The following is a 12,239-nucleotide window of genomic DNA, read 5'->3' on the forward strand; positions in this document are numbered from 1 at the left end:
ATAATGTTTTTTTATATTTTAATAATTTGTAAATAATAAAAAAAAAAAGTAAAAGTTAAAAACTCATTAGTCAAAAGGTTATTTCTATAAGAAGAATGTAACAAGATAACTTTTCTTTAAGAGGTGATAATTTTGCTTCATGTCTAGTTAATGTTTACTAACAATTAGTTACAATAACAATTTTTTTTCATTAAGTTATTCCCACCGACATCTTAAAATGTTTAGGAATAAGAATTCAATTTCTACCAAAAATTAACTAAAATACACTGAAAATTAAACCAAGCAAGATCTTAATTATAAATTATCGAAAAACTATTCCATTAGTTGGCACTTTTTATGTTTCTTTCTAAAGAAAATGAAAAAAAAAAAAAAAAAACTCTTAGCCAGAAATAGCTTTGAACAAAAAAATTTCTCATCAATTTTTTTAAGAAAAAATTAGTATTTTGTATTACTAAATATTAACTCAAGCTTGATATTTTAATTTCTTAATATTTAAATTTATTGTCACACCAAAAAATATAACCTTTTTTGTCATACCAAAGCAAGAACTTCATCATTATTGGTAATTCATAGTTTGTTTGGACTTTCCATTATACACACACACATATATATGTATAAGTAATTGCACTAAAGATTAGTAGACCTTTTTAAAGACAAACCCATGATCAATATATTAACATCTTGAATGGTATTGCTCGATATAAAATTCTTGTAATTTTTGTTACAAATATTACGAGTTAATAATACTACAAAAAAAAATTAACTTAGAATATTTAAGTTAAATTGTGTTTGGTGTTGGCTAAGTTAAAATTTGATTCTCTTGAATTGAGATTAAAAAAAAATTTATGAATTTCTATACATAAAAAGACTTATTCTTTATACATAAAAATTAATTTTAAAATGATTTAACTGGTAAAGAATATTACTGAGATTTTTTTAAAAAAAAGACATAAGTCAAAGTTAATTACTCTTGTTAATAAATGACCAAAAAATTTGATATTTCATGACTAATATTTACATGGAATTTATAATTATATTGGATTTTTATAGAAAATAAAAATCTTTTCTTAATTTAGAATGAAAATGAAATTAAATTTTATTTTTGTTTCCAACTTATTTTATTGATATCATCTTCTTATTTTTAATTCATGAAATTAAAATCTCAAGTCAAGCATGGGCCTCAATCTATCAGAGCATTGTCAGATAAACACACAATCTTCGCAACAAGTGTCCAAATTATGTCAACATGTTTTTATTATTATCTTTGTTCATAACCCCAACTAATAAAAAAATAATAATAATAATTAAAATAATATTCTATGATAAAAAGATATACAATAAATTACTATATAATATGATGATATAAATTTATATAAATAATTAAGAGAGCTTTGGTTCTTTAAATTCTAGTCTCTTCTTTTCTTTTCCTCCTTATTTCCCTCTTTTCTCTTCTCTTTCTTCCCCTCCTTCCTAATTTCTTCTCTTTCTAATAAAAACTTTGCCAAAACAAGCTGCCCAACAGCTTAATTATTAGCTGTAATGGAACTCTGAAAGTGTCTCCTATATCGCATAGACTAGCAAGTAGATTGGTCACCACACTACAACCATGCCAAGTACCCCTCACAACAACAACAACAACAAGAAGTTACTAAATACAAAGTCCACGCATTGTCAAAGTGCTTTTGAGTAAAAAGCACTTAATTTTATACGTTTATTCCTGTACTTCCAACGCCTGAACAGGAGATAAAAAGTTGCTGAATAATAAAACAAATAAGACTACTATTTCTCACAAGTACACAACTCGGTACTTGGATTTGGCCAATCATCATCAATTTCACTGGCATGGAAACATTATTGAGAAAGCATCCACATTTTATGGTACAGCAACAGAAATTGAATCCTACATTCTATACACTGTACAATCATCATACAGTGAGAATTCAAGCTACCAAATACCCGCAAGATCCAAAAATTTAAACTAGTGGGAGCAAAATTTGCTTCATCTTTTACAGACCACAGAGAAGCTATTTTCAAATGCGGCCTCGCAAAGACAAAATTTTTCCATTACCAGACTGCTAATTTCCTGGTGGAATCTACTTTCGTAGTAGATACATAATAATTGTATCAGTTTGTGGAAAAGAGGCTAGTATTAACACAAAACAACAACAGGGCCAAGGGGGGCTGCGAGAGAAAGCAGATCACTTCTTCAGAAGCTTCTGAGAGAAAATCCTCTTTGAGTAGGGGCTGTTTCTTGCGACTGCTCTATGGACTTCGATTGTTTCAACAAGTAAATTGTACAGAGAACCCTGATGTGGAAATATGGATTAAAATAACAATATAAAAAATTAAGCAGAAAAACAGCAAAACCATGATTTACATTGCTGGTAGATCAAAGCACACTGGTGAGTCTAATATGCATACTAAAGCTTGCATGACCAGATTATTTTCTTCCAACCTTATGGTACTTTGTGTGTGATTGAAAAGCTTATAATCATTTAATGAAATAAGAAAAAGTAGATTTATCCCTAGTCCATTATTGACATTTGATTAGACTTTGGCACCATTACCTACGGTTCCATCTAAGGATTGTGTTAGACCATGATACCACATAAAATGAGGCATGTGGCAGGTTCATTTCAAGATTTCATGCTTCCAAGTAGTCTTCAGACATGACATAAAGAAAGACAACCTTTTTATGGCCAGAGAAAAAAAGAAAAGAAAAGATGTGTGCACAAGTATATATGCGTTTCTGTGACAGCATGAGGGATTCCCAGACCTCTGTTTTAACAATTAACAATGGAGTACTTGCGTGTACGTGTTTGTATGCATATGTGCCTGCACGTTTGAAAATTTTCCTGACCTCAGAATATCGAAGACCTGCTTGAATAACATAGTTTGCATGTGGGTCTTGAAGCAACTGCTCAAAATGAGAAACAGAGAGCAATTCATGGATGATTTGCGACCGGCCATCATTATTAAAAACTTGAAGGCACCTTTCAACCACATGGCTGCTGAACTTCTGCGTGGACAGGTGCACATAGTTTCCTTCAAATTGGGAAATCAAATTTGACGTAGCAGATGGGATCTTTAACTCCAGGATAAACTGCACAACATAATTTCTGCAAAAGAGAAAACAAAAGCTGAACTCAGAAAAAGGTGAGTATAACTCGAAAGCTCACTAATTCCAAACAAAGAGAACAAGCCAACTGTTGCACTCTAGTATTTAAGTACACAAATATCGAAAACAGAATAATAATGCAGATTTCGAAAATCTTTCACAAACGGAGGATTTCACTGTCATGGAACTTTCTCCTCCAAAGAAATGGGCAAAAAGGAACAACTATTCTGTTAAAGCATGAAGACAGTTAATTTTTAAGCATAGAAGAAAGCAATGATGGATTTAGAGGTTCCAGGTATAAAAAGCAATGAAGTGATGAGATTTTAGTTAAGCTGTTTGTAAACTATCACAATTCTAGACAAATGCATCTACCAAGTTGACTCCGGAAAACCCGAAATCCTTATCTTTCCCTCAACTTCAACACTTAGAGGAAAATGAACAAAACTTCTACAAGTAATCAGCATGACCTCTTAAAGACAGAATATTTTTTCCCTGAATACTAGAAGGGCTATGCAAATCTAATAGCTTTTACAAAGGTGAAAATTCTTATTCTTGTTGAACCAGGTGGCAGGGGTAGACTTAATTCTAATGGTCGCCCAAAGTATAATATACAAAATAAAAATTTGCTGTTTGACCACAAAGTATCAGGCCAAAGCTTCCACTAGATACTGAACATTTTTTTACCGGTCACGTCTTTGGCCTTTCCTATTCTCCTGAAAGCTTTTCTACTTTAAAGAACGAAATAGCCATTCATCACATCATTTAAGTCATAAGTTCCCCCACACACGCAACATTTTATCACTTCAATAAGTTATTATATATCCTGGAATGGACTCTTAATTGTGTAAACAATGTATTGAGATTTTGTAATTGTTGTTTTCTTTTTCTTTTTCTTTTTCTTTTTTTTTTCTCTCTCTCTTTTAAACCTCTCTTAGGGAAATTTGAAACTCACTAAAAAGAAAAAAGAAAAGATGCATTCTCTTGAAGGGATTGCAAGTAAAAAAGTTCTAAATAATAGTGACAAGAGGACATTGTTTCATTACCCATATGGATCTTCAGCAAGCAGAAGTCCACTATTTGATATTTCAGCAACCAAGTGTTCTCGATACTGGCCATTTGAATGACTGATACAGCGCTGAAGAACACAACAGCCATGCTGATGTGTTGCAATGTCAACACAGTATTTTGCAGCAGAAACAAAAATAAACTGCCAAAATAGTTATACAAAGATACATGTCAGTTATATAATAGGGAAAAAGAAGGTGGAGAAAATGCACAGAAAGAAATTCAAAGCATAACTTAAATACATTGACAAGAAGCTTATTAGATACTATGATGTTGGAAAGCAAATTCACCAGAAAGTTTTAGGGTTCCAAGACCGATACCACCTTAGATTACATCAACTTTTAACTAGATGATGTCATTTTTTATCAAATTCTGTCTGAGCACAAATCATTAGCTCTTCAATAACTGTTCAAGAAAAGTGTCATTGACTTTTCAATCTATGCAAGCATGTAACGAACAGCAATATAAATTTCCAAAAACCAAGCATACGAGATACAACCATGGAGGCAGCTTTACTGACTAAACTTCATTAATAACTAAAGAAGCTCTTTAGTTTATAACAGAATTTGACACATTTACCTCTTGTTCCAATCAGTTTCAGGCAAACAACAGCCAAATGGCTTTCCCACAATCAAGGGTCATTTCCTTTATCAATGAAGAGTCCCTTACTTCTCAACTACTCTACTGATCTCTCTCAAACATCTATCATCAATGATACACTTCTGGAGCAATGTGGGACAATTTACCAAGAGTCAAGGGCCATATACCCATAAATTCATATTTATGAACTTGTAATATCAGAAAATGTATAATTTTCATTAAAGATTCATTTATTTTCTGAGTTTTCTTTATTTAGAAATCATATCAATATTGCTTACACACTCACAGTTCCACCCCTCTTCCAGAGATTAAATTATCATATGATAGCACGGTAAACATAGGATTCACACCATTGCTATCCAGGTTTAAGTCAATGCCAAAAAGATCAAGGAAACATATTGGTATCTTTAGCTTAAGAAACTTATATAATTGTTAATAACAAGTCTCTAGATGTTAAAGAATCTTCAAAGGTTTACTATATTTGATGGAATAATTCATTTGTAACTATTATCACCGTCTTGAATAAATAATCAATTTTATCCCTATTAATGGCCAAGTATTTTAGTTATCATTACAAGGACCCCAGTGGCATATGAGCTCCCCATTTTGCACATTGCAAGCAAATTATGCTCTTGAAAGGCTTAGGAAACCCATGTTGTGTTTAAGCATTCTTAACGCAGAATCTAAATGGACATTTTACCACCTTGAAAGATATATTCCTCTGGATTCAGGAAAGAAACTCTTTGAAATCTAGTTCCTAATCTAGTAACAAATTCCTCATTGACCAGAAGGTAAATACTTCGTTGCAGAAACAGCTTATAAAGAAGCAATAGATTCTGATCTGGTTTGCAAATTATCCTCACATAATGCAGCACCAGAGAAAAATAAAAGGCTAGCAATATGAACAATTCATATAATTCCGAATCCCTTTGGTGCACCATACTGGTGTTCTATGCCTTCCTCAAAGGGGTCAAGTTGTTGTGACTATGTGAAGGTAATAATCACATGAGATGATGAGAACCAAAACTCATTAATCATGCTAAGTCGGAGGAAATGCTCAAGTATTGATACGAGGCAAGAGAACCTGTTTTTTTTTCTAGCAAGGACAAGCAACTAAATTGTGAATGGCCATCACATTATCAGGATTAATTATATAACAGTTTCTAAGTGATGCATTAGCTTATTTTAAAATGATTGGACGAACGGATGCATTAGCTTATTTTTCATCTGAACTGCATTAATTAAGAGAATTTCATTTTTTTATTAGTTTACACACAGAGAAAGCTAACATCTCTATACCCTTGATCAATTGCATAGAACACATAAGAGAAGGAAAAGAAAAATTCATAAATGTGAGTCCCTTCCTAGTTCAGCAGAGGAACGAAAATGAACTAACAGAATATAAAACGAAATGTTGAAAGCTTTACAATCTCAAAATCCATAAATATTATCACCCAGAAATTTTGTGTTAAATGGATTAGAATACTACTTCATGAATATGAAAGGAAAATAAGTAACTCAATGTCATAGAAGATTGAGAATGTGAATCAACACCTAACCCAGCAGAGAAGACACAAGTGATATGAGACAATGACTGTGAAGATTATATTTATTGTTTCTCCAGTTCTCCAGAGGCTGTGACAATGAGTATTATCCATACAAAGAGAAATACACTAGCAATATTTTTAACCACATATTCATGAAATGAATTTTATGTGAAAGCCTACCTCTTTCTTATTCGAAATGAATATGTTCGAGATATCTTGTTTACGAGAAGATGCTTTCTAAAATATTTATATATTAAAAAAGAAGAAAGCACGCAAGACAAATTCTATATTAAATTAAACAGTTGGCACAAACATTCAATGAGAGTTTCGAAAGGCTTGTGTAAAATAAGAAAATAAAACTGAGACAACCATAAAATGACAAAGGTTAGAGACTTTTACCTATATTTTGTCAACTTAAAATAATACCTTGTTATCTTCATTGCTAAGGCATTGCAAGCATCGCTGCACAACATGATTCCCATTCAGATCCTTGATGAGAGCAAGAAACCCCGGTTCAAGAGCTGATATAACTAGTGAAATCTGCTGCCTAGTCTTGAGAGTCTCAATCAACTTCTGCACCACCCGAGTGCTGGAAGAACACAAAACAATGTAACAGTGGCCCTAACAAAATTATATGAAGTGAAGTGTGCGTTCTTACCCATGAGTGTTCAGAGAAATCTGAACAAGCTGTCCAGGTTCTTCAGTAACCATTAGCAGAATGTGCATTTTCTGTTCCTCAGTACACACGTCCAATAACTTCTGCATAAGATAATTCCCGAATGGATTCATCATAAGCTCAACCACATGATCAATTATCTCATTGAATATTAGCTGCACATCTTGTTTGGTGCCTTCATCAAACACTTTCTGCAAGAATCGGCAGCCATGTTGATCCTTTGCTATAAAGTAGATATTCCCACGAGTTTCTGCCAAGTAGTTACATCTAAATGGCAGAGACTTGGCACTACGAGCATTTGCATAAATTCCTGCCATTTGAGACTGGTTATTAAGCTGTGACCTCCTTTCTGGACGCCTACTCATGCCAATTTCGTTCAAGGCAGCCCTGTTTGAAACCCTCGGAAACTCAACTCCCTTGTTGGTGACGTAATTGAAACCCTCTCCTTGAATTATGAAGCTGCCCTCACCATTAAAAGCATCAAAGTCTGCTCGTGAGAACTTGATGTTCGGAGGTGCTTTAGCCCTGCCATTAAATAAAGGCACGCCATATTGTCTCAGACTTTCAACATTCAAATGAGGCCCTTGTTGAGTCAACCGAGGAGAAATTGGGACATTCAATAAACCACCTGTTTCTTCATTCCAGTTCATTCCATTTCGCTGTGAATAGAGCAAAGCATCGGCCACGGAAATTCTGCCTAATGAAGAACTCAAATTGGAAACCGGACTCCCTCTGTGGTGGTGATAGTTACTAGTTTGCTCATTTGTTCTGTGCCATATAGAACCAATTTGGCCATTGCAACAATTCAATTCCTTGTTAGGAAACAAAGCAGAGGAAAATCGTGAACCTAATGGACTATTTACTTTATAATCCTCCTGTAATCCAGACAATGCCGTACTCATCTCGCCATGAAAACTCTTCATCTTTTCTTCAGGTAGAGACTGAATTCTCACATGATCAGCATACGCTTTCTTCAGATTAGCGGGAGTCCTGTATGCATCAAAGTTGATTTGATCGTTAAAGTGAACCCCATTGGAGTTGAGTGAAAAATCCCTTAAAGTATAATCCTCTTGTTCCCTGGTAATGTACATTTTATTGAGATTTCTGCAAAGACTCAGTTCATCAATCACGCTCTCATTGGCTTTTTTCCCAACCAGTGAATCTGGTAATTTCGAATCCATCCATAATCCGTCTGGGCAATGAGAAGCAGCATAGGGCATATGAGATTTAAGGGAATCCTCCAGTGGGGGAGGAGTTGGTGATCCATTGTCAGAGAAAGAATGACCGGCAGAGAACAAACTGGAAGAAGAACCATCTGATTGTAAAGAGAAACCACTTACGGGCGAAGCACATGCATACTTATAATGCCTCGATTGCTCATCATCATTCCCGCCACGAGTTGTCCTGGTGGCGGCAAATGAAGCAGTGACAGGAGCATCATAAACATGACTGTTAACATCATGTTGATGATGGTGCTGAGAGGTATGATGATGAGGATGATGATGACGATGATGAAGACGATGCAGATTATGCGATGTGGCATGAGGGATCTCATCCAACAACATTTCAAGCTCCTCATCACCCTTCATGTTTCCTCCACCACTCTCCTCAATCACAACTCCCCCAAAATCAAAACAAAAGAAGAAAGGTGTAAAAAAAAAGAAGACACAGAAACAATCAAAGCAATCCCAGAATCAGAAAACCCACATCAGATTGAAAGAAACGAAATATTTCATATCAGATGAAGATTCACAGTTGGGTCTGCACTCAAGAATCGAGATAGATAAATATCGAGAAGAAGAAGAAGAAGAAGAAGAAGAAAAGGGCGGTGTCTTTGGGTGATGGGAGTATTTTCAATTTTGCATTGGAGTGAAGAAGAACAAAGCAAAACAAGTGATTCAGGTTTTGGGTTTTCTTTTTTTGTGTAGTTTGGTGAAGCATGCAAAGATTGAAGGATTTGCATACGGTTTTTTTAGTGAGGAACCGTAGGTATTCACACCACGTATACGGTCTCTCACGCCATTAAAGCTGGAGAGGAGAAGACGGTGTATCTTGTGTCCAGAGAGAGAGAGAGAGTATATATGTTGTTTCCACTCTATATAAATCTTATATTAAATAAATTTAAATAGAATTAAAAGCCCAGAGTGAGAGAGAGCAGACACAAACAAATACACCGGTATTATATAGTAAATCTTTTAAAAGAAAATCAAAAATAAAATAAAAGAATTATTTAAGTTGCCACTCCTTTTCGCATGCGTGTACCGCACGCTCCCAGTTAGTGTGGGGACCACCCCGAAATTCACTGCCGATTTCAGCTTCGTGGCAATTAGCACTTTGTTAAATATTATTTTAATTTTTCAAAACAATTTTGACACAATTTATTTCTTCTTTAAATATACGTTACACGGTCAATAAAATAAAAATTAAAAATACATTATTTAAAACATAATAAATTTATGTAAATGAAATAATAATTAATTTATTTTTGGAATTTAGTAAAGGAGTATTTAAGGATTTTGTTTGATTTGTTTCGGTTATTCGTATCGACGCTCCCAACAAACTTTCTGGAGGTTTTCGCAGGTGTGCGCGGTCCGCTGGAATTACCAGATTACCCCCTCTCTCTCTCTCTCTCTCTCTCTCTCTCTCTCTCTCTCTCTCTCTCGACCTGGCTTGTAACAGTCCCAAGAATACTCCATTTGGCTTTTGTAAAGCAATGTATCCACATGTTACACGACCCATCGGGCAGTCTCTAACCCGTTTTGGTAATTTTCTATTTTTATTTATTTTTTAATTCATAATGAAAATAATTATTAATTTAATTCCATCTAGTATTTTAATTAATTACTTCTAATTTTTTATTTATAATCAAAATTTTAAGTATTTCAATTACATTTTTATCTGTAGTCAAAATATTCATATTTTTACTTAAAATTTACGAGTTTAAAATTTATTAAGAATATAAAGTCGATCATTTTTATCTATATTACAAGTAAATTATTGTCAACTCAAATAATATTTGATTTAACAAAATTTACGAATTAATTCATTAATGTATCGATTGGATTATAGTCATTAATTTAATTTTTCTCAAATGAACCATGGCATATCCTAAACAAAAAAAGAACATTCAATTATAACTAAATTTTATTAGTTCATATAAATATAATGTGTTAAAAAAATATGTTTTTGTCAACAAAAAATCTCTTTCCATTCAATGCATGAATATGTTGATAACTTAAAAAATAATAAGTTATTTGTACTCGCACTTTAGTTATTTAATAATTTATTATATATATTGTAATATTTTTTATAAGCATCACTGATTTAATAATAGTTTAAATTTATACTATTAATAATCAAAAGTTTAAACTCAAATTAATAATAGTTTGTATTTTTTTAATATAAGATTAATATATCAAATCTCCATCATTAAAATAATTGATATTTTCATCGAAATCATATATTATAAAATTTAGAATTATAATCAGAATACTCTATAGTATCCAATATTACATCAAATTAGAATTACTAAGTTAACACGTGATTTAATATCACTTGTAATGCACCAGATCTTCAACTCGTGCACAATCTTTCAGACCTAAATTATTGGCTCTTATAAAGTTTACATCAAATTATTAATAATGTATAATTTCAATTTTAATATAAAACTCAATAATTATATATAATTATCACGCAAGATTAAGGAATCATAATTTTAGCATAGTGAATATTAATAATAATTATATATAAAATTTTAGTTATATAATAATTCATTACATATTATTTTCTCATTATGTATAATCTAAATTTTAGTTTAATTTTATTTTAAAAATTTTCAAAATAAACTGAAACCAAGTTTAAATTTGCGATTCACTTCTCAGTTCATATCGAAATTAATTAAAATATATATATATATTTTTTGTTTTCACTTTCCAACATTTTCAAAGTTAATTAAATGTGTAAAAACTATAAGAACTTAAATTAATTAAATATATACTTGACAAGATATTTGCATATTGTTATTTATAAACATATTTAGTTAACAAACTTTTTAATTAAAAAAAAATTAGTTTAAATTTTTAATTCATTATAACTATTTTAACTAGAAAAACCAAACCATCACGAAATATTTTTTGTCTTGTAGTATATCTTTCCATGTATATGTACATATATAATGACTCTAAAATGCATATGATCTTCAATTATTGTATTTACAGGCCTGATATTAGTAATAACATCTCAAAACCTAAAACCAATTAATATCGTTTAAATCCATAGAAAGAAATTATATTACTTTTAGAAAAAGTTTGTATATATATATATATATATATAATGAAGGTTCAGAGCGCAAGACTTGCAAGCAAATCCGTGGGCCAAAAATATCACGATCACACGTATTAATCATGGTATGGTAGCTTCCTTTTTTTAGAGATTTTTAGGTTGGTTTTTTGGAATTAAATTTATAAATAATGTTAAATTAATTTGTGAAATTATATTTAATTTAGTTTAAGTAACATGTAGGAGTTTATATCAAATCAGAATAAAATATTTTAATTAGTGCTGTTTGTAATTGTTCGTTTATTATTTTAAATATCTTACTTGAATTTCTAATTTTATTAATATAAAAGAATATTATAATTATTAGATTCTTAAAAAGGAAATTTAAGAAGGTTAAAAAAAAATCAATTTTGTACGTTAATAAATTTATTACCATCCACTTAAGATAACAATATATATATATATAATAACATAAGTTATAAATTCGTGTAACAATTATTTATATATATATATATGTTTCTTTTGTTCTTGCTTATTTTGCATTTTATTTAAATATGTAAATATTTATATCAAAGATTTATCTAAATTATATTAATTTTTATGAAATATAGATATATATTTATCAATTATTTATTTATTAGATTGCGGGTACTTTCTATAGTTTGAATTCAAGTCTATACTTTTATGTTATTGTTATAAAATTTTTATTTTTTATTAATGTTAATTCAAATCTATACTTTTATGTTCTTATTATAAAATTTTTATTTTTTATTAATATATCTATGTCATATAATTAATAAAATATATATTTAAAAAAAAAAAAATTAACATAAATTTTATATTATTTTAAATATATATTATTTAATTTTTTTCGCTGACTAATATTTAATCAAAAAAAAATATATATATATATCTTCTATACTAAAGTCAAAAGAATCATAAAAACATATCTTGT

General features: G+C 30.9%; 1 protein-coding gene across 2 annotated transcripts; it reads right to left on the reverse strand.

The window, feature by feature from the left end:
* Window positions 1-1,762: 1,762 nt before the first annotated feature.
* Window positions 1,763-9,133, reverse strand: LOC110816076 (putative pumilio homolog 7, chloroplastic). 2 transcript variants are annotated; one of them, XM_088223029.1, is made up of 5 exons: window positions 6,989-9,133; window positions 6,757-6,919; window positions 4,162-4,325; window positions 2,777-3,119; window positions 1,763-2,306 (listed from the first exon to the last, which is right to left on the reverse strand). In XM_088223029.1, the coding sequence occupies exons 1-5, from the start codon at window positions 8,593-8,595 to the stop codon at window positions 2,199-2,201; spliced, it is 2,385 nt and encodes a 794-aa protein (XP_088079155.1). In that variant the 5' UTR covers window positions 8,596-9,133; the 3' UTR covers window positions 1,763-2,198. The 2 variants fall into 2 exon arrangements, with proteins under 2 accessions (XP_088079155.1, XP_021899795.1); XM_022044103.2 differs by having other exon boundaries at window positions 2,861-3,119; window positions 6,989-9,129.
* Window positions 9,134-12,239: the final 3,106 nt, after the last annotated feature.

Source organism: Carica papaya, chromosome 6, assembly GCF_054855325.1.
Source record: "Carica papaya isolate Zhongbai chromosome 6, ASM5485532v1, whole genome shotgun sequence".
Lineage (NCBI taxonomy): Eukaryota > Viridiplantae > Streptophyta > Magnoliopsida > Brassicales > Caricaceae > Carica > Carica papaya.

What these genes read in the sequence shown, in the direction of transcription:
- LOC110816076 (XM_088223029.1), bottom strand. Translation starts at nt 8,595, where the DNA reads ATGAAGGGTGATGAGGAGCTTGAAATGTTGTTGGATGAGATCCCTCAT. An exon ending in ATTTCTCTGAACACTCATGG is followed by an intron (nt 6,920 to 6,988) that starts GTAAGAACGCAC and finishes GTGTTCTTCCAG; the next exon opens with CACTCGGGTGGTGCAGAAGT. An exon ending in TTAGCAATGAAGATAACAAG is followed by an intron (nt 4,326 to 6,756) that starts GTATTATTTTAA and finishes CTATTTTGGCAG; the next exon opens with TTTATTTTTGTTTCTGCTGC.